The sequence below is a fragment of the Panthera uncia genome, chromosome B4 (genome assembly GCF_023721935.1).
Source record: "Panthera uncia isolate 11264 chromosome B4, Puncia_PCG_1.0, whole genome shotgun sequence".
Classification (NCBI taxonomy): Eukaryota; Metazoa; Chordata; class Mammalia; order Carnivora; family Felidae; genus Panthera; species Panthera uncia.
In genome coordinates this window covers 122,962,337-122,986,240 of record NC_064809.1, presented here as the reverse complement: position 1 = coordinate 122,986,240, position 23,904 = coordinate 122,962,337, and the positions used below count along the sequence as shown (strand labels likewise).

The 23,904-nt window shown below is 43.1% G+C and overlaps 1 protein-coding gene across 1 annotated transcript in view; it reads right to left on the bottom strand.

Moving 5' to 3' along the window:
• RFX4 (regulatory factor X4) overlaps positions 1–23,904 on the bottom strand; it is an 80,287-nt gene that overhangs the window by 38,663 nt on the left and 17,720 nt on the right. Inside the window, exons 5-7 of the mRNA XM_049626231.1 lie at positions 9,017–9,117; positions 6,854–6,912; positions 2,795–2,939 (exon numbers count right to left, since the gene is read on the bottom strand). Of these exons, the coding sequence (XP_049482188.1) occupies positions 2,795–2,939; positions 6,854–6,912; positions 9,017–9,117 (305 nt within the window). The remainder of the gene's footprint in view (positions 1–2,794; positions 2,940–6,853; positions 6,913–9,016; positions 9,118–23,904) is intronic.

Here is a 23,904-nt window from a genome sequence, read left to right as displayed (position 1 = left end):
TGTTGAATGAACGGATGAACAACCCGAGAAGGCAGGTATGATTTCTACTTCCCATTTTACAGATGAGGAAGTGGAGGCACTCGGAGGTGAGTAACTTTCTGCAGGTCTCACAGCTAGCGAATAGGAGAGGCAGGTTTCAAACACAGCCTGACTCGACGCTCGCCTCCTAACCCTGCCACTGTACCGGCTCCACGCTGTGTGCCAGGCACCCACACGGTGCGCATGCTGCCCCATTTAATCCCCCCACATTGTCCCCGTGTCAGAGACTTGGAAGCCAGGGTCACAGTACACTGGAGCCAGGGTTTGAATCAAGGTCTGCTGGGCACCCCGACTGTCTGCTCTTACCACAGTTATTCTCATCAGTCTGCCCAAGTCCTGATGTGCACTTGTGAATTAAGGGGAGCCTTCCCAGGCAGGGCCTGATTCACAGAGGTGATGGAAACCCCCCTAAAGCAGGAATGTGTAGGTTTGACAACTAGCTGTAAGGAAAGGTTGATGCACACACACCGTTGGTGCAGCACACAGCTGTGTTCAGGAACTTACTTCTCAGGTGTCTGGTGGGAGCTGCAGGATGACGCTTGTGTGCCAGGCCACCTGCCTTGAGGGCTGGTGCCCTTGCTCAATCCCCCCTGTTCCAGACACTGCATCATATGGCATGTCCTCTTTGGAAACGTTCAACCATTCGTAAATTACTTGTTTGATTTCTGATTGGCCATTAGCTCTAAGCTCTACATGGGAAGGGCAGTATCCATATTATTCACCGCTTTTTGTCCAGCTTCTAACACAGTGCCTGGCCCAGGACAGGCATTCGGCAAGAACCAGCTAGGTGGACTGAACCTCGTCACCCCCTTCCATTAGAAGAAGAGTATGCTCATGGGTCTAAAAGGTACCGTTCGATCCCGGGCCTAAGAGAACTTGAAGAGAAAACTCCCCAAAGTTCCTTCTTGGAGACACTGCAGTAACATCCGAGGGGCTCCAGCAAAGGCTCAGAGCCTGGTCCCCAAAGCAAATGATGGTGACTTTCCCCTAAGCATTTCCCCTTTGTTTTCCTCCACAAAAGGTGCTGAGTGGGGAAGACAGCGGGGTCTCATGCTGTTGGGAGTCGTATCATTCTGGGTTTCTGCTCATCTGTTTGGTCCTGCATAGACATTACTGGCACCTGTCCATGGCTGGCCTGGGACGAGACCCTGGGGACACAACGATCAGGGGTATGGCTAGTGCTGTTAGGGGGCAGACACCAGTGCTTTCCATTGGCCTTGTAGCGGGCAATAGGGACAAACAGAACAGGAGGCATGATCGCAAGAACTTGGAAAGACCCTGCAGCTTCTGGGACTTGCCCATATCTCATCATTTTGTCTCCTCTGCTCTTCCCAGTGGGCAACACCAGTATGTGGTGGTGACGTGCAGGTTTGAGCGCAGCCCTTTCGCCTGGGGTGAGGCTGACCACTCTCTGGGACTGAGTCTGGTCCTCTGTAAAACGGGGGTGGTGGCTATCTTCCCCATGGGCTGATGTAGAGAATTAATGAGACCCCGAGTGTGGTAGGTCTGACACAGACTAGGCAGTCCGTGAGCTCAGTCATTATTTTCGGGAGCATCTCTAAAGCTCTTACCAGGGGAAAGCAGGCTGGGGGCTGCTGTGGAAGATGGGACAGTGTCCATGGAGCTCTGGGGAAGAAGCCCTAGGGAAGGTCCAAGGGGTTCAGGTTTCAGCCGTTCCAGGTGCTTTTGAAAAGGGCTCAGTGGGAAAGAGGCCCCTAAGAGGAACTTCCTTGTTTATAAACGCCACATGCTTAGGCTGGCTGAAGAAGTTTCCCTCAAGAGGACATACAGAAGGCATATACTGGAAATCTGAGGGGCGTGGGGCTCTTGGGAGAACAGACCCCTCTTCTCGGGACACAGCCACTGTGCAGCTTCCTGAATAATGTACTGTCAGGATCTGGGGCCTCACCCCACTCGGAAGGTAAGAGCACCCCAGCTGTCACATCCCCCCCACCTCCAGCCATACTCAGCACCCACCTTCCTGAGAGCTGGTGGGAGGAGTGTGGACTCACCGTTCCATACTCCTCTCCTCCAGAGGCATGAGAAAGGAAGGCTGAGCACTGAGGAAGTTGCCAGTAGACCCCCATCTGGGGCGGCCGGGTGCAGGATGCCCTGGGCAGCAGGCTGTGGGGGCGTTTGAGGAACAGCAGAGATGTGCTGACAGCGGTCATGGTCTCTGGCCTCCTCAAGTCCTCCACTACTAAGAACAACCAACCTGACCTTATCCAGAGAACACGAGGAGCGGTATTCCTCCAGTCTTGGTCCACAGGGACGTGAACATATATGCACAGAGGTAAACCACCATCCATTCCTTCTCCAACATTTACTGTGATTGAAAGGTTCACCTGCCAATAGGTGAGCTGACTGACCCTCTGCCGAAAAACAGGCAGCCCGTCTGCCTCCAGGCTGACATACACTCAGACAGACAACAAGCTTTTGTTCTCATTTTTGTATGCCACCTATGGAACTATTTCTGGCACCGAAGGGTCACATCCGGAGCCTTTTGCATAACACTGTGTGCTGCCCAACTGGACCAGGCCCCCTTTTCCCCAGCAATGTTGACACATGTCCTTTTAAATCAATTAGCCCTCCCATCTGGGCTGACCCATTTAACAGGAACAATAAGAGGGAAGGGATCCTAGGGGGAAGGACAGGGTGGGACTCTCACTTAAATATTTACCAAGATACATTTTCTTTCTTTCTTTCTTTTAAAAACAAAACCAGAAAAGACACAATCCTTGGTGGAACATCTTACACTGGATGATGAGTTTCCGGTGCTCGTCGCGGGAGTCTTCCATGGTGTAGAGGGTTTGCTTGGTGATGCTGTTGAGATCCACGTTCCTCCAGTCTTCCAGCATTTGGAATGTGATGTCTGCGCTGTGGATTACTGTCCGAGATGCCTATAATCCAATCCAATCAACTCATTAGCTCATGGGTTGTTAGGTTAAAACCCCTGCATGTTATTTTCTTTTTAATGAATCTGAATATGGTATTTTGCAAACTACTTTGAAATTAACTAAGGAAAACTCAATTTCAGGAAATCAGCAGATAAGCCCATAACTCAGAAGACCCATACACTCTTTTCCCTTGTGGCTCTCTTTTCTTTTCTTTATAAAACATTACTCCAGGGTGGCCTAGGCTAGACCAAACCCTGCTGTTCCCAGTCCCTTTGGTCTTGACCCCTGGGGAACAATGGGATGAAGCCCAGAGATCTGTCAGCCTTCTGATGTAAGCCTGTGGGATGGGAGCTCTGTGCTTAATGATGTGTCTCCAGTGCCTGAGAAGCAACGGGCTCAGACCTGGGAATGGACCTGCTACCCGTGGGCCTATGGTAGCTTTAATCCCCCAAATTTTATAATGTGTGTTTTTCATATGAATGCATTCTGAAGCAGTTTATGGTCTGGCTTTCTATTTTTGCTTTTTGGTTTTTAGGTAACTATAGTGATGAAAACAAGTATGAATAACTGAGAGAGAAGGAAAGGGAGACAACACCTTAAGACTCAGTTGCTTATTAGTATGTATGTGGTGTGTGTGTGTGTGTGTGTGTGTGTGTGTGCACGTTCATGTGCATGCATGCACATGCTCCAGCACAGGCTTAACCTGTGGTTTCCTCAGCAAACCCACATGACTGGAAAACTTAAATTTGCAAGTTGGAACAATATTTGGAACCACCGAGTTGGAACAATACTGATAAAAGAAACATTTCCAGAATCATCTCCTTCACCTGCATATTTAAAAAAAATGTCTTTATAAAATGGAAAACAAAAGATTTCCAATACACAATGGACATTAAAAGTCTCTTAATGCTTGTAAATTTCCAGACAAAGGTAAATACTGACAACCCCTTTTACCCCCAAACTGTCCAAGGACAAGTAAACTCCTGCTTAAATCACTGCAGAACTCTTTGAAGGTCAGAGGCCTAAACTATATGAATATATGAGTTGGGTTAGTCTCTAATGATAATCAAAACAACTAAATGTAACGGTCTGGTATTCTGGACTAAAATATACTTAGTTCAAATCCTGGCCTTGCTGCTAACCAACTGACTGATTTGGGGCAGGCTAACAGATTCATCTCCATTTCCTGATCTATAAAATGGAGATGTCCTAGTGTCTGCCTCTTAAGGAGGGCTGCCGTTTGAGGACTCCTTAAGATAACGTTTGAGAGAGCATCAAATCCTAACCACTAGACCACCAGGGAACCTTCCCTGAGATAATGTTTGCAAAGGGCACAGTTTAGGGGGTAAGAACTCAGTAAAGGAGCTGCTGTTATTTGGATCTGTTCTCTTTGTGGTGAGGCAGGGACACATCAGGGCCGTGGCACATGGCATCCCTGCCAGCTAGAGGTTTCTTCTCTCACCCTGCCATCACGTCACAACTGAAATGTCACACCCACGGACAGGCCTTCTCTAAGCACTCTATCTAAATTGGACTTACATGCTCCATTACTCTCTATTTCCACTTTGTTTCCTTCATAACACTTATCACTTTTAATTGGTTTTTGTTTAAATGTTTTTGTTTTTGTTTTTCTGCTGAGGGCAAGTATCACTAAACACAGTGTCTGGCATACAGTAGGCACTCAAAAGACTTTGTGGAATGAACCGTTGAGCTAGGAATGCCAAGTTGCTTGCTTAGTGTATCTGAAAGGGCCTGGGTATTTAGAGCCTGGGTTTAAGTGTTACTTGCATGTGTTTAGGAAAGCTCGCTGGCATGTTAGTTAAGATGTTCGATGGTGTTTCATTCCTATCACCAGCCCCAGTTCCTTTGGGCGATCCAGAAATGTGTCTGAGCGCTGTCCTGTGAAGACGGAAAGGTAGCATTTATACGAATTAAAATATGCACTGTCTGTGTGGGAAGTGGGGAGAGTACACATGTGTGTGCAGATGGCTGTAGGTACAGATACGGATGTTTTTACCTATGCGTGCATTAAAGGGTCAAAGGCTTTCCTAAACTGTCTGAGCTGAGGAGGGAGGCACCAAAGCCATGCCTAGTTCTCTGATACATCCCAAGCCCAGCTCTTCCAAGCTGGGGAAAGAACCAGAAGGCACACACCCTTGGACATATGGCAGTGTTTTTCTATTTTGCCAATATTTGTTTTCTCTCCCAAATCCCACTAATCTGTCAGCCTCTGCCCCATCCTGAACAGTGCCCAGGTATGGCCTCTCTCCCAGGCAGCAGAAACACAGAAGCGTTTCCCTCTGATTTTCAAACCACCCACTGTGCCTTTTACACCAGGGGCAGGGCAGGAAGAGTGAGTGCTTGTGGGTGTAGTTTTGTATTTTCGAGGTCCTGGCCGGGAGGCTTCCTTCAGGCCACTCTAAGCAGAAACCCCTTCCTTCAACCTTGACCTTGAATAACTGGCACCAACCCAGAACAAGCAGTATAAGGGAGAGGAGGCAAACCCAACACAGAGAGGGCAGGCAAGTGACAGTGTGAGTGAGGTGGGCCAGCCAAGTATGAGAGGAAGTGGGGCTGACAGGGAGCACAGTGCCTGCTGGGGAGCTCAGCCCATCCACTTGATCCCTGACCTCAGAAATGTGGTGCTAGGGCTGTTTTGCTATCATCTCCCGGTTTCAACTTTTAATAAGGAAGTAAAAACAAGTTTGGAACACATGCAAACCACCCACCTGAGGGCCCATCTGCAGCCACCAGTTTGCCCCTTCTGCTTTAAGATCATTGATATTTCTTTTTAAATTTAATGTTTGTTTATTTTTGAGAGAGAGAGACAGAGAGAGAGAGAGACAGCGCGAGAGAGACAGAGAGAGAGACAGACAGCGCGAGCGAGCATGAGCAGGGGAGGGGCAGAGTGAGGTCGGGGGATGGGGGTGGGCAGAGGATCCCAAGCAGGCTCCATGCTGACAGCAGAGAGCCTGGATGCGGCGCTTGAACCCATGGAATTGTGAGATCATGACCTGAACCCAGTCGGAAGCTTAACTGGCTGAGCCACCCAGGTGCCCCTGAGATCACTGATATTTTAATGAATGTTTACAGGCTGCCTTAATAGACTAAGATTCCCTTCCTTAAGGTACAAACTTAAGGTACAAACGCAAGGTTTTATACCATCAAGTTACAACTAAGCAGTTAAGAGTGGGCTCTTCCACATTTCATTGTACACATTTTTGTTATTTTTGAATTTTTTATAGTAAGCATATGTCACTTCTGTGCTAAAAAGAACAAAAATCTGGAAAAAATAAATAAAAGTGGGCAAATACTTAACATACTGTGTACAGGCTTTGAACTCTTCTGAATGACACATACGTAACAAACAAATCATGCTCTTTATCTGTTTGCATCATTTCTCTCTGTGGCTCACAACTGGGGGGATGCAGTGTCTGGAGACATTCCTGACTGTCACAACCAGGGTGGTACCTGGGGGTGGGTGGTGCTTTTGGCATCTGGGCACTCGGGTGCGGGTGGAGGCCAGGGATGCTACTAAATTATCTCCAGTGCACAAAACGACTCCCCACAGCAAAGAATTATCCAGTCTCAGATGTCAACGGTGGCTGAGAAATCCCGATTTACTGAAGGGAAACGCAAGCTTGGGCACCAGAGAATATGTCTGAAGCGTTAAGGGGCAACTGACATCAGAGATTATTCTGTGTATTAGTCTCAACTATTTAGTGATTGCCTAATGTTTTTATTCTTTATCAGTAGAAATTAAAGGTAACAGTAGGAGTGTATCAAGCACCTACTCTACTGTATTAAACTATTAAACAGCCATACCCTGACAGATCCTCTCAGGAGTTGTTTTCATGATTTGTCTCCCATTTGCAATGACTTCGTGGTCATTAGAACACATGACACAGGACACATACCTGGCAGAGATGATTCAGTGATGTCTGCCGTCTCAGAATTTGGGAAAACCTTCTCGACACTGCAAGAGAAAAGCATTAGCTTAAAATATTGGCATGCTGTATGGTCCCACCACGGATTTTCCAGGGACAGGTTTCAAAAAGTAGCTTATTTCCCTAAATTTGTCTCACCGTCCAACCCCATTTTATGCACCCACTGGCAAAACCCTGCATTTGATTCTTTGTTCTCCCATGCGGACAACTATTTCCTAAAATGGCGATATTTGGGGTACATATTTCAAAGTCACCAGCCTGCCACACTGGCAGGTGTGAGAAATAGTGGTGTCAATCAACCGTGAGTAAAAGCAATTATTTACTTGTCTTTCATTTCGCTAATTGCAAGCTCCATCACTTCTCCCCATAAATAATTGCTGGGATCGAGAGGAAGCTTTGAAGAGGGCCCTGTAAAAGTAGTATATCTAATAGGGAAACCTGATTGAGCCTCAGTGGTGTGTGGCACTAGGGGCCGCTTTTAGGATGAAATCCTGGGCTGCACCTTGAATGTGGCTTTGCATTCATAATCGGCCATTTTTATCAAATGATCTCCATGATCTATTTGCATGTTTTGATGATCCTGTTTACTATAGTGATATAGTATATATATATATATATATATATATTATATACATATAGAGAGACAGAAAGAGAGAGAGAGCATATAGCTGATGGTTTGAAGTGGGGTGATCTTAAATCTGCAGGTTTCAGGACGCAGGCAAGCCACGTCCCAGTCCCAGGTCTTCATTCCTGCAGAGCTGTCTGGAATGGCGTGTGTTTCCCCTCCTTGCACATTGTCCAAGTGCACCCGAGGTTCCCTGGGCAGAGGGGGTTCCTGCAGGCACCCACAGGTGGAGGGCCCAACAGAACTCCAGGCTGCCAACTTTCAACAGGTTTGTTTGGTCAGCACAATTAAAACGGGTACAGGACATTCTTCTCATTAATTTCTGAACTGGTCAAGAAACAGAAATTTCCCTGGGATTATTCTAATTTGTACTCAGAGCCAGCTTGGTTTGAAAAATAGGGCGTGGGGTGGAGGAATGGAGTGGGGGGGGGGGGGGCGGGGGGCACAGATGAACTTCTAATTTTCCAGACCGATCAATCGTTAATCCTTCTCCTTAATTACTTTTTCTTTAACTTTGTGATGTGGAATTTAGTGCTCACGAAGAGAAAAGAACTGAGGGCTGCGAAATAAAGCAGGCTTTATCAATAGGTGATGGGCACTGCAGGCGGCCTCAAAGCATGTCTCAAAGGGCTCCCTTTGCCTGCAGAGAGAGGGTAATTTGATCGCCTTCATTTTCCTTGCTGGCACTTATTCCGGGCAAGAATGGCAAGCTGTATTCAAATGGTGCTTTAAGAAACATATCTTAAAACTTTGTTTTGCTTAAAATCATATCATCTTTGTTTAATAGCACATGAGTCTTCCCACAAGTACAGAAACATCGAGAAAGCGAAATAGGACCAGTTTTCTCAGGCAAAACTAATGATACAGAATGGCTGGTGATGCTTAGCAGAAAAAAAAAAAAAAATCACAGTCCTAATCCCCGTAGGAGAAATATTAATTTGGCTTTCTCATTAGGCAGAGAATTGAATATGTGAAGCCCTGAAGCGGTTTTCTGTCCCCTCTTACCACCATTTTGGGGGCAGGGGATTCTGGGAAATCTCCGAATTTTGGGGTCAGACAGACCTGAGTTTGACTCCTGGCCCCTTCTTACCAGCTGCATGGCCGTGTGGCTTTGGGGAGGTTTCTTTGCCTCTCGGAGCCCCATCTGCAGGATAGGGATACTGTTCCCTACATCACAGAGGAGGCATGAGGATTAATGAGAGGAGATGGCAGTGATGAGCAGAAACTTTGGTGTCAACAGACAGACCCGGGAGCAAATCCTGCCTTTGCTACTTACCGCCTCTCTAAGCCTGTTCTATTTTCCACAAAAGGAGAAAGGTGCCACCTGTAATAAATCTCCTGTGAGGATCGAGTGAGTTAATGCAGGAAAAGCACTAGGCTTAGTACTTGGTGCTTTGTAAACAGTAAATGATAGCTGCTGTTGTTATTATCTTGTTAACAACCTATGTAAAACGTTTGGCACTAAAATGTTGTTCTCCCTTCCCTCAGCTCCCAAAGTCAGTACTTACATTCAAACTTAATGTTTCGCAAATTTTCTGGAAGGTCATGGAGAGCCACTTTTAGCCACTCATCCAGCTGCTTGGCAAACTTTCGGATCACCTGAGTTAAGCTAGAAAGAGAAATGACCCATTTTAAGTGCCTCTGTGTGTTGCCTAGTCCTCCCGATAGGCCCGGACAGGGTTTGGTTTCCCCTGGTGGTGTCCTGGCTGCACCAGTGTCACTGGGAGCAGTAACCTCAGGGGCAGGACGGGTGGCCCAAGCCCCACCGAGCACTGGTGGGTCTGAGCAGGGCATGCATAGTGCCCACGGTGGCCACCAGGGGACATGGTGCCTGGACTCTGAGCAAGATGGTGCAGACAGGGGGCCATGAGCCTGGGAACACTGTTTTGCTGACAGTCTTGCCCAAGCGTTGGCCCACCCAGCCCAGCTCTGGCTGCCCCGGCCTCTGGCCACTCGGCAGGAACTGGGAAGCAACAGCCTGTCTTTGCCCTGACAAACATCCCTGACCTTGAAACCATATCTGATGTGGAGAGCCCACGGCTGTTTGGGGGAAGGGGGTGAAGGGTGAGGGGACAGCAGGTTGCAGCACGAGATGAGAATCTGGGAGACCTTGTGTGCCACTTTCAGGCTCTCACTGTGAACACAATGGGCTGGGTCACGCATTGTCCATGGAGTCCTCCTCTGGCATGGCCGCCACGGGGACCTCAGAGCCCGTGTTGAGCGCCCACACCATCCTCACCCCCCCGGCAACACTGCCTACCTTGCTCTCGCGGTGTCCCATGGACTCTCCTGTCAGACCCCGATCACCAACTTCCTCCCAAGGCAGTCCCCCCAGGCTTCTCACTCTTTAACTCTGCACTTCTTCACCAACCTTCTCCAAGACCCTCCCACCCACCTGCACACCCTCCACCAGCTGTGGGCACCACTCCCACATTGCAGGGAACACAGCGGCAAAGGGAGAACTTTCCAGGATTCCACCACAACACAGCTCTCCTCCCCGGCCACTCTGACAGAATCAAGGGCTAACTCCGTGTCATCCCCTCCAGCCTCCTCAGGAACCCCACGTCACTAACCGCCCCTTCTCAGGATATCCCACCTCTTCCTTTCACCACACATGTCCCTCCTTAAAAATAAACCCTCTTAGAAATGGAAGGAAAACTTCCAAACGCTTTCTATGAAGCCAGCATTACCTTGATCCCAAAACCAGACAGAGACCCCACTAAAGAGGAGAACTATAGACCAATTTCCCTGATGAACATGGATGCAAAAATCCTCAACAATATATTAGCCAACCAGATCCAACAATACATTAAAAAAATTATTCACCATGACCAAGTGGGATTTATCCCTGGGATACACGGCTGGTTCAATATCTGCAAAACAACCAATGTGATTCATCACATCAATAAAAGAAAAGACAAGAACCACACGATCCTCTCAATAGATGCAGAGAAAGCATCTGACAAAATACAGCATCCTTTCTTGATAAAAACCCTCAAGAAAGTAGGGATAGAAGGATCATACCTCGAGATCACAAAAGCCATATGTGAAACACCCAACACTAATTTCATCCTCAATGGGGAAAAACTGAGAGCTTTCCCCCTAAGGTCAGGAAAAAGACTGGGATGTCCTCTCTCGCCACTGTTATTCAACATAGTATTGGAAGTCTTAGCCCCTGCCATCAGACAACACAAAGAAATAAAAGGCATCCAAATCGGCCAGGAGGAGGTCAAACTTCCACTCTTTACAGATGACATGATACTCTATATGGATAACCCAAAAGATTCCACCAAAAAACTGCTAAAACTTATCATGAATTCAGCAAAGTTGCAGGATATAAAATCAATGCACAGAAATCTGTTGCATTCCTATACACCAATAATGAGGCAACAGAAAGAGAAATCAAGGAATTGATCACATTTACAATTGCACCAAAAACCATAAAATACCCAGCAATAAATCTAACCAAAGGGGTGAAAAATCTATACACTGAAAACTATAGAAAGCTTATGAAATAAATTGAAGAAGACACAAAATGGAAAAAGAGTCCATGCTCCTGGATAGGAAGAACAAATATTGTTAAAATGTCAATCCTACCCAAAGCAATCTACATATTCAATGCAATGCCTATCAAAATAACACCAGCATTCTTCACAGAGCTAGAACAAACAATCCTAAAATTTGTATGGAACCAGAAAAGACCCCGAATAGCCGAGGCAATCTTGAAAAAGAAAACCAAGGCAGGAGGCATCTCCATCCCGGACTTCAAACTGTATTGCAAAGCTGTAATCATCAAGACAGTATGGTACTGGTACAAAAACAGACACTCAGATCAATGGAACAGAATAGAGAACCCAGAAATGGACCCACAAACGTGTGGCCAACTAATCTTTGACAAAGCAGGAAAGAATATCCAATGGAATTAAGACAATCTCTTTAGCAAGTGGTGCTGGGAAAACTGGACAGCGACATGCAGAAAAATGAACCTGGACCACTTTCTTACACCATTCACAAAAATAAACTCAAAATGGATGAAAGACCTAAATGTAAGACAAGAAGCCATCAAAATCCTTGAGGAGAAAGCAGGCAAAAACCTCTTTGACCTTGGCTGCAGCAAGTTCTTACTCAACACATCTCTGGAGGCAAGGGAGACAAAAGCAAAAATGAACTATTGGGACCTCATCAAAATAAAAAGCTTCTGCATAGCGAAGGAAACAATCAGCAAAACTCAAAGGCAACTGACAGAATGGGAGAAGATATTTGCAAATTACATATCAGATAAAGGGTTAGTATCCAAAATCTACAAAGAACTTATCAAACTCAACATCCAAAAAACAAATAATCCAGTGAAGAAATAGGCAAAAGACATGAATAGACACTTCTCCAAAGAAGACATCCAGATGGCCAACCAACACGTGAAACATCAAATACAATCTTTTGCATCGTTGGTGGGAATGTAAGCTGGTGCAGCCACTCTGGAAAACAGCATGGAGGTTCCTCAAAAAACTAAAAATAGAACTACCCTACGACCCAGCAATTGCACTACTAGGCATTTATCCAAGGGATACAGGGGTGCTGTTCCAAAGGGACACATGCACCCCCATGTTTATAGCAGCACTATCGACAATAGCCAAAGTATGGAAAGAGCCCAAATGTCCATCGATGGATGAATGGATAAAGAAGAAGTGGTATACATATACACTGCAGTATTACTCGGCAATCAAAAAGAATGAAATCTTGCCATTTGCAACTACGTGGATGGAACTGGAGGGTATTATGCTAAGTGAAATTAGTCAGAGAAAGACAAAAATCATATGACTTCACTCATATGAGGACTTTAAGAGACAAAACAGATGAACATAAGGGAAGGGAAACAAAAATAATATAAAAACAGTGAGGGGGACAAAACAAAAAGAGACTCATAAATATGGAAAACAAACTGAGGGTTGCTGGAGGGGTTGTGGGAAGGGGAATGGGCTAAGTGGGTAAGGGGCATTAAGAAATCTACTCCTGAAATCGTTGTTGCACTATATGCTAACTAACTTGGCTGTAAATTATAAACAAACAAACAAACCCTCTTATTTCTCTGCACTCTTTCTTCAAGGTACCACCCTCTGTCCTTCACTTCACACACATCCTTCTTCAGGAAGCCCATGGCTTCAGTCACCATCTATACTCACTCTCGCAGTTCCAGAGCAGAGGTCTCCAGAATTCCAGACCAACCACACACAGGACCCCTCCATTTAGCATCCCAAAGGCACATCGACCTCAACACGTCCAAACTGAACTCCTCACTTCTCTGTCAGGCTGGTTCTTTTCTTACGTTCTCTATTTCATTGGGAACTCCACTTTTCATAAAGTTTTTGTTTGACTTTTTATTATGAAAACATTTTAAATATACCCCAAGATAGAATAGTATAATAAACCTCCAAGAATCTGTGACCCAGCTTCCATAACTAGCAACGTTTTTCCAGTTCAATTTATCACATGCCATGCTTGCTTGTCTGGAATGCTTTGAGCAAATTCAAGATGTATGATTTCAAAAAGTTCGTGTGTGTTTCTAACATGCCCTTATATATGTATGTATGTATGCACTGCCACATTTAAAACCACCATGCCATTAGTGTACCTGACACGATGAACAGCAATTCCTATTAGCTAAAGCCCAGTTGGTACGCAAATTCCTCTATTTCTCTCAGAGATATCTTCTAGTCTCTTTGAATCAGGATCCAAACACGGTCTACACACTGCACAAAAACATTGCCTTGTTCTATTTCCAAAGACTTTTTAAAAATTCTGTTTCACGGCATTGGTTTGTCAGCAACATCATGCTATTTGTTCCCTGTCATGTCCCACACTCTGATTTGGTTCATGTCTTCCTTATAGTGCCATTTAACACGTTCATCTATCCTGCATACTTCTTATAGACTGGCAGTTAGGTCTAAAGAGGTGATCAAATTAAGTTACATTTTTTTTTAAGACACGAAAACTTTGTAGGTGGCCCTGTGCCACCCACTGCATTACACCATGAGACTTAAAATGGCTGGTTGTTCCTCTTTAGTGTATCTAGTTTTGAGACTTAAATAGTCTCTCTTCCTATCACCACATACTACAGGTTTCATCTCCAAGTTGCCTCTCAACCTCATCCAGTTTTCCCCTTTTCTCTCTACTTCCAGCTATCCTCATCTCTCACCTGGGCCACTACAGCAGCTTCTACAAGTAAGTACAAGAGCCTACCCTGCTCTGCTCACCTTCCCACCTCAACCCCACATCGTGAGAGGGATTTCTCTAAAACACTTGCAATTTTGATCTGTTTCACCTTCTGGTTAAACACCCGTCCCCTGCCCCCCAATGCTTTCACATTCTTTGTTTGTTTGTTTGTTTGTTTTCGAAAGAGTGTGAGCAGGGGAGGGGCACAGAGAGAGGAGGAGAGAGGGAGAGAGAGAATCCCAAGCAGGGTCCGCACCAGCAGTGGAGAGTCCAATGTGGGGCTCAAACTCATGACCTGAGCTGAAATCAAGAGTCGGACACTTAACCGATTGAGCCACCCAGGTGCCCCTCACATTATTCTTAGGATAAAAACCAAAATCCTCACCATGATCCCCAAAGACCAGCCTCACCTTAAATTTTCTCTCTTCACCTACATTTCGGCCCCACTTGCTTCCGCCCTGTTCTTTCCCATCTCAGAGCCTTTGACCTGGGCATCTTTCCATCCAAGAGCATCCAACCCTTCCTTGCCTACTCAACTCCTCCTCAGGTGTCACAGGAAAACCTTCTCTGAAGCCCCCTAGACTAAACTGGAATCTCTGGTTTTTCCCCTTGAAGGACCTTGTAGTTGTGACATTTGGTAACTATACACTAATTTGTGTGATTATCTGGTTAATATCCATCTTTCCCACTAGACTGCATGCTCCAATACAGACGGCAGGGACTGTGCCTATTTTGCTTATCACTGTATGTTCAGCAATTAGCATAGCACCTGACACCAAGTGGGCATATAAGGAATGTTTGTTAAATGAAATGAATGAGTGAATAGCCCCCAATCCCTAGCTGGGCAGACCTTCGACATATTCCCCACAGGACCCTATCCACACTGTCCCCACCTTTATTTCTCTGGCTTCAGCTCCTCCCACTCCATCCCACCCCACCTCACCAGCTTACTCAGTTCCTACAGCACCAGTGCCCTTTCTGTTTCTTCAGGTCCTTGACAACCTCACCAGGGCCTCTGCATCTGCTGTTCCCTCAACCTGGATATCTCCTGCCCCAGATTGCAGCCTGTTCCCTCCCTCCCCTAACAACTTCACAGGTTGGTTCAGTATTGACCACAGGATTTGAAACTGCCAGTCTCCCCACACTCCCAGCTCTACCAACTATTTCAACACTCTTGAGCCTGCCATGTGTTTTGACAAGAGTAGTTGGCTCCTGGGATGAACATTGAGTATAGATAGGCAAGGACAGAGCAGGGGGAGATCTGCTTGAAGGTTATTGCAATAATCCAGGCAAGAGAGTGGCCTGGATGAGGGGTGGTAACCAGGGAAATAATGCAATATAGTCAGATTAAAATATTTTGAAGGCAGAGCCAACCAGGATGCCCTGGTGAGTGGATGCGGGTGTATGAGGAAAGACTGTTGCCAAGGATGTCTTCATGGAAGAAAAATGGTATATGCACCCCCTGTGCCTAGCAGAGTGCCTGATACCCAGGAGGCACTTAATAAATGCTGAATACTGAGTGAACCAAAAGTACTGCACATGTAATAAAGCCAAAGTTCAAAACCACCATCAGTGATGAGCACACTGGATCCAACTTCTACGTGAGAAGACTTCCCAGAACATTTGGCCACTCTTGACAGAGGTCAAACTTTAGCTAAGTGTCTGGAGTGATCATTCTATCGCCGCCGGACCATCAAGGAGGGTGGCTTGCCATTCCCCGCCCACGGCACCTTTCCCAGGAGACATCACCTGCCGCTGGAGAAGAGGAGCCGCCCTTTGTGCAGTGCCGACTTCCCGTGTCCCCTTCTTCCATCTCGCTCCCCAGGCTGGCACTCCCAGGGTCACCCTGCTCCTCCAGTGTCACACCTTCTCCTCCTCCCTTTTGTGCAGGTGGCTCCCACATCTATAACTCCAGCTTCGGCCCTGCTCCTGCATCTTAATTCCACACTTGTAACTCTCTGAATGACCTCCAGCCATGATGCTGGCACAACAGCAACAGTGCTAATGGCGGCTGCCTTGTAATGAGTGCAGTGTGCCAAGTGCTAAACCTTTCGCACATACTTCTTATTTAATCCTCACATCCACCCTACGAAGCAGGTACTATTGTTAGTCCCAGCAGAGAGGTGAGAAATCAAGGCTCAGAGAAGTTATTTTATTTGTCCAAGGAGATGCACCAAGTATGTGGACAATCCAAGACTGAAGCCCAGATGTGTCTGGCTCCAAAGCTCTAGTATCTCAGTCTTCTCTCGGCTTCTCTGATACCTCATCTTCCCTGCCCGGTCCACCACCCCTAAACACACACACACACACACACACACACACACACACACACGCATGCACACACACGCGTGCGCTTCCTAACTTCTGCTAAACCAACCATTAACAACAACCACTATGCCAAGATCACCTAGGAGGTCACAAGAGGTGAAAAGTCCAAGTTTGAGAATGATCTACATTTCTTATAAATAAAGAACATATCGGGGTGTCTGGGTGGCTCAGCAGGTCAAACATCCAACTTTCGCTCAGGTCATGACCTCACAGCTCGTGAGTTCAAGCCCCACATCGGGCTCTGTGCCGACAGCTTGGAGCCTGGAGCCTGCTTCTGATTCTGTATCTCCCTCTCTCTGCCCCTTCCCTGCTTGCTTGCACATGCGCTTTCTCTCAAAAATAAATATACATTAAAAAAGCTATAAAAAAAAAAAAAAGAGCATATGGTTCATGGTTATCTCTATATTACCACTTGTTCACCTGAATTTCAATATGCTTTACTGATAGAAGGTAAGAGGTGGGTCTGAGCTCGTCAGCTAGTGAGAACCTCTAGAGTCAATTCTCATTTCTACCTGGCTAAGCACAGGACTGGGTATATAGAACACACTCAAACAGGTTTCAGGGATGAATGCATTCATAAAATTGTGAAAAATCAGCTGTCTGATGAAGTCTGGTCTTTTGAATAAGTTTTTTCTTCTTGATTTAATGGGAAAGGCACTGGATTTATAAGTCAAAGGTCACTTTGGCAAGTTAACAACGTCTTTTTTTTAAAAACTGGTCTCTCGTGGGAGACTGGAAGCTCAGTCAGGGCAGGGAGTTTGTTTCTCTCTTTTAATGCAATGTTCCAGGACTCAGCAGAGTGTCCAGCATGTTGTAGTAATCAACAGACATTGTTTAATGAAGAATGAATAGTTGACTCATGGCTGTTTCATTTATTTGCAGGTGACTAAAGCCATTTCAGTCACTAAAGTGACTAAAGTGATTTCAATTCTTAAGTTCCAATTTTTACATCTATAAAAACAAGCCAATTACAGGGAAGGAGGCAAGGGTTAGCATTTCATTAGCACACCACAAAATGCTCTATAACAAACTACAGATGCCCTTCATGTATGTAACACCTATTAAACAGTGCCAGAAGTATGTGAAGCTCTCATATAACGGTGCATATACTTTTACTGACCCCCCCAGGAGGTACCTTCTCATGATAAAACGAAGGTACACATTTGGTCACTATCTAGTTCACTTGAACAATGCACAAGAAAGAACAACTCAACGCTTATAGGGGTCTCCCTCCCTCCCTCTCTTTCCATATATATATATATATATATATATATATATATATATATATAATTTTTATAATCCTATCCATATTTTAAATTCAGATATATATGTGTATATCTGTGTATACACATGATTATAAAAATAATCCAGTCTTAATTAAAACAGTACAAAAATGCAGAAAAGCACAAGACTAAAATTTGACTATAATCCCATTGGGAGGTAATCTTTGCTCCTATCTAGGTATGTGTCTGTTCCACCTAGAATGTGGAAAATTGGAAAAAGCAACACTCCCACCATAACAAGAGAAAGCCAGATAATCCACAAAATCCTAACTTTTCTTGAACCCACCAGACAACTGAGGTCACAACCACCTAGCCTGGAAGGCACAGAAAGACAGGCACCTCCAAAGAGAGAAGGACTTAGGAACTGGTTCATCTGTTCTGAGGGATGAAAGCAGGATCTCTAGGTAAAAAGAATTCAATTCAGTTTTTAAGACAAATTGCTAAGGGCCAACTGTGAACTAGAATGACAGTAAAGAACTCTGGGAGCCACAGATGCAAAGGAAGTTTACACCTATTCACAAGATCTTCCCCACAGGCCTCACCAGGTGCTCGTGAGGAATCCTGGAGAATGAAGGAAGCATATGGCCAAGATGCCTACTTGGAGGAGGGGAGCAACGATGGCTGCAGGGAGAGCCTGAAGTCCTAGCCAGCCAGCAGTCTCTCCCCTATGGAACAAAAGCCTCAAGTGGCCAGCGGGAGGATGGAAACACTGTTGACTGTGGGCGTAGAAAGAGACCCAATGCAGGTGGGGGAAGTAAAAAGAAAAAGCTCTCTAACCTTGGTAGAAATCATCATGGGCTCAGACTATTAGAGATTCATATCTGGGGCAGGATAGGATCACGGAGAATGCCCGACTCTGAGAGCCAGCAACACAGAGCCTGCTGGGGACTAAACCAGGACAGCAGGGAAACCCCCACACCTCCATACCAGCCCCAAACAGGCCAATAAGTGTAAGAGAGGTACACAGGGAGGGTCTAAAGCTGAGGATGAGAACCCACCCCACCAACAAACTTTCAACCTAAGCACAGGGTACCGCAGAAGAATCTGGTAGTCTACTGAAGGTAACCCATAGCAACAACAAAACCCAAACCCAATCAACGCCTAAATAAGCTGACTCAACTCCCTACATCAAGAGCTAGGAGAGGAAGAGGCGTGTCTATTTCCAGACATAAATACTATTTACTTCAGTCTTTTCTAACTACTGTTTGGAAGTCAATAAAAAATTATAGGACACACAGAAAATTAAGAAAAAGAATCGACTATGACTGAATGCATTTAAAAAAAAAAGACCCATTCATACACTGCCTATAAGAGACTCACTTCAGACCTAAAGATAGACACAGACTGAAAGTGAAGGGATACAAAAAGATATTCCATGCAAATGAGAGTGAAAAAAAAGAAAAAATAAAACAAAGTAGCAATACTTATATCAGACAAAGAAAGACTTTAAAATAAAGATTGTGACAGGAAACAAGCGCATTACATAATGATAAAGGTATCAATCCAAAAAGAAGGTAAAACAATTGTAAATATCTATGCACTCAACACAGGAGCACCTAAATACATAAAGCAAATATTAACTGACATAAAAGGAGAAACTGACAGTAGTAGGGGACTTCAACATCCCACTTTCATCAATGGGTAGATCATCCAGGCAGAAAATCAACAAGGATACAGTGGCTTTGAACAATACATTAGACAAGATGGACTTAACAGATATATTCAAAACATTTCATCTAAAAACAGAACAAACCAATTTGACAATAAATTTTATATTAAAAAAATGCAAAAAAATAAAAATAAAAACAGCAGAACACACATTCTTTTCGAGTGCACATGGAACATTCTCCAGGACAGATCACATGTTAGGCCACAAAACAAGTCTCAATAAATTTAATATTTAAATCATATTAAGCATATTTTCTGATCATAAAAGTATGAAACTAGAAATCAATTACAAGGAAAAAAAACTGGAAAGAATACAAACACATGGAGGCTAAACAAAATGCCTACCAAACAACCAATAGGTTAATGAAGAAATCAAAGAGGGAATTAGAAAAAAAACACGGAGACAAATGAAACTGAAAATACAATGGTCCAAAATCTGTGGGATGCAGCAAAAGCAGTTCTAAGAGGGAAGTTTATGGTGATACAGGCCTACCCCAAGACACATCAACAAAAAATCTCAGACAATGTAACTTTATGCCTAAAGGAACTAGAAAAAGAACAGACAAAGCCCAAAGTGAGTAGAAGGAAGGAAGGAATAAAGATCAGAGTTGAAATAAATGAAACAGAAACTTACAACACAATAGATCAATAAAACAAAGAGGTGCTTTTTTAAAAAGGTAAACAAAAATGAGACACCTTTAGCCAGAGTCAGCAAGAAAAAAGATAGAGGACTCAAGAAAATTAAAAATGAAAGAAGAAAAATAACAACTGACATCACAGAAAAACAAACGATTATGAGAAACTATTAAAAAATTATACAACAACGAACTGGACAACCTAGAAGAAATGGATACATTCCTAGAAACATACGATCGTCCCAAACTGGATCAGGAAGAAACAGAAAATCTGAATAGACTGATTACTAGTAATGAAGTTGATCAGTAATAAAACAGAAGTCCAAAGTCAGACAGCTTCACAGGTGAATTCTACCAGCGATTTAAAGAAAAATTAATACTTACTATTCTCAAACTATTCCAAAACATAGAAAAGAAAGGAGAGCTTCCAAATTTATTCTACAAGGCATTACCCTGATACCAAAACCAGACAGACACTACCAAAAAAGAAAACTACAGGCCAGCATCCCCGATGAATACAGATGCAAAAATCCTTAACAAAATATTAGCAAACTACATTCAACAATACGTTAACAATCATTCACCATGATCAAGTGGGATTTATTGCCAAGATGCAAAGGTGGTTCCGTATACACAAACCAATCAAAGTGACACATCACATTAACAAAATGAAGGATAAAAGCGATATGAACATCTGAATAGATGCAGAAAAAGCATTTGAAAAATTCAACATCCATTCATGATAAAAAAAAAAAACTCTCAACAAAGTGGGGTTTAGAGGAAACATACATCAACATAATAAAGGCCATAAATGACCAATCCACAGCTAACATCATACTCAATAGTGAAAAACTGAAAGCTTTTCCTCTAAGATCAAGAATAAGACAAGGATGTTCACTCTCACTTTTATTCAACAAAGTACAGGAAATCCTAGCCATAGCAATCAGATGAGAGAAAGAAATAAAAGGCATCCAAATTGTGAAGTAGAAGTTAAACTGTCCCTATTTGCAGATGACATGATACTATGTATAGAAAACCCTAAAGATTCCACCATAAAACTATTAGAATAAATGAATTCAGTAAGTTATAGGACACAAAATCAATATACAGAAATCTGTTGCATTTCTATACACTCATAATGAAGTAGCAGAAAAACAAACTAACAAAACAATTCCATTTACAATTGCACAAAACAGAATAAAATACCTAGGAATAAACTTGACCAAGGAAGTGAAAGACCTGTACTTTGAAAACTATAAAACAATAATGGAAGAAGCAGAACACAATATAAACAAATATAAAGAAACACATGCTCACGGGCTGGAAGAATTAATATTGTTAAAATGTCCATACTACCTAAAGCAATCTATAGATTGAATGCAATCTCTATCAAAATGCCAATAGTAATTTTCAGAGAACTTGAACAAATAATCCTAAAATTTGTGTGGAAAACAGAAGATCCCAAACAGCCAAAGCAATCTTGAGAAAGAAGAACAAAGCTGGAGGTACCACAATCCCGGATGTTAAAGTATACTACACAAAGCTAAAGTAATCAAAACGGTAAGGTACCGGCACAAAATAGACATATAGATCAATGCAACAGGAGGGAGAGTCAGAAATAAGCCCACACTCATATGGTCAATTTATCTATGACAAAGGAGGCAAGAATATACAATGGGCAAAAGACAGTTTTTTCAACAAATGGTGTTGGGAAAACAAGACAGCTACATGCAAAAGAATGACACTGGACTACTTTCTTACCACATACACAAAAATAAACTCAAAATGGATTAAAGACCTAAATATGAGACCTGAATTACTACTAAAAGAAAACCTAGGTAGTAAGCTCTTGGACATTCAATACATTTATGGATATGTCTCCTCAGACAAGGGAAACAAAAGCAAAAATAAACTTTTGCACAGCAAAGGAAACCATCGACAAAACAAAAGGCAACTTACTTAATGGAGGAAGACATTTACAAATGGCATACCCAATAAGGGGTCAATATCCAAAATATGTGAAGAACATATACAACTCAACACCAAAAATCAGACAATCTGATTAAAAATAAGCAGACCTGAATAGACATTTTTCAAAGGAAATATACAGGTGGCAACAGGTACAGGAAAAGATGTTCAACATCACTAATCATCAAGGAAATGCGAATCAAAACCACAATGAAATATTACCTTATGCCAGTCACAATGGCTAGTATCAAAAAAGCAAAAACTAAAAAGTGCTGGTGAAGATATGTAGCAAAGGGAACCCTCTGCACTGTTGGTGGGAGTATAAATTAATGCAACCACTGTGGAAAACAGTATGGAGATTCCACAGAAAATTACAAATAGAAATACCACACAATTCAGTAAAAAATTCCACTGCTGGGTGTTTACCCAAAATGAAAACACTAACTCTGTGTTCACTGCAGCATATTTACAATAGCCAAGGTATGGACGCAACCCAAGTGTCCATCAATAAATAAACAAATAAAGAAGATGTGGTATATATACACAACAGAGTATTACTTAGCCATAAAAAAGAGTGAGATTTTGCCATTTGCAACAAAATGCATGACCCTAGAGAATATTATGTTAAGTGAAATAAGACAGACAGTAAAAGACAAATACCATATGATTTCACTTATATGTGGAATCTGAAAAAGAAAACAAATAAAAAACCAGAAACAGAGTCATAAATACAGAGAACACACTGGTGGTCGCCAGAGGGGAGGGGTATGGGAAGGATAGGCAAAATAGGTGAAGGGCATTAACATGTACAAACTTCCAGTTACAAAGCAAGTAAGTCACAGGGGTGAAAAGTACAGCATTGAGAATATAGTCAATAATATCTTAAGAACATTGTACAGTGACAGGTGGTAACTACACTTACTGGGGTGAGTGCTGCATAATGTACAGAACTGCCCAGTCACTGTGTCGGATGCCTGAAACTAATATAACATTGTATGTCAACCATAATCCAACAAATTGGAGTAATACATATTTTTAGATAAAATAATACAAATAAATGATAAAAATAATACAAATTTTAAAAAGAAAAAGAATCCACTCTCAAGAGATAAAGGCATGAAGAGAACCTGACTATCGAACAGGCAATTTATTTATTTATTTTTTATTTTATTTTTTTTTAAATGGAACTGTAGTTGCCTTTTATTAAAACCATACGGTGTGTTGTTTTTAAGAGACTGGTTTTGCAGATCAGTTGGTTGTATACAACTATGCTGTCATTTCTCTTTCTGTACTGTAACTCATGTTTTAAATGAATTTGATGAATGAAATAATACCATTATTCTTGAAAAAAATATTTTTTATTCTGTGTATAATTTTTCTAATGAAACTTTAAACCTTTGAAATGTGGTAGTATGTTTTCTGTAAGTGGAATCGCCTTTGTTACCAAATGAATAAGGACTGACCTAAGATCAGACTCTTGTTTTGGTCTGTGATGTATTTTAGTAGCCATTCTGAGCTTTTCATTGGCTCAGATTATATGTAAAATAAGGTTATATTACACACACTAAAGACTCAGTTTGAAGATAAGGACTGAAAATAGATATAGGGTTGAGATCCTAAAAAGCCTGCTGAATTTAACTTGTTCAACCTTCAAACAGGCAATTTAAAATAACTATCATTAGGGCACCTGGGTGGCTCAGACAGCTGAGCGTCTGACTTCAGCTCAGGTCATGATCTCACGGTTCATGAGTTTGAGCCCCACGTCAGGCTCTCTGCTGTCAGCACAGAGCCCACTTCAGATCCACTGTGCCCCCTCTTCTCTCTGCCCCTCCCCTGCTCTCTCTCTCTCTCTCTCAAAAATAAACACTAAAATTTTTTTAAATAAATATGATTAATATGTTAAAGGTTCCCATGGAAAGGATAAACAATAAGTATAAACAGATGAGGAATTTCAGCAGCAACACAGAAATAATAAAAAGCCATCAAATGAAATGTTAGAAAATGAAAACAAAATATGGCAACAGAGGTGAAGAATGCCTTCAGCAATCTCATTAGCAAAGTCGACATATGCTAGAAAAAAATCAGTAAGCCTGAAGATAGGCCAATAAAAATGAATCTAACCAAAACACAAAACGAGTGAAAAAAGTTAAACAGAGCATCCAAGACAGTTGTGGGACAGTGTCAAATGGTCTGACATGCATGTAAGCTTAATCACAGAAGGAGAAAAGGGAGAAAACACAGAGCAGAAGATAATGGCAGGGAGTTTTCCAACAATAATGAAACACATCAAAGCAAACAGATCCA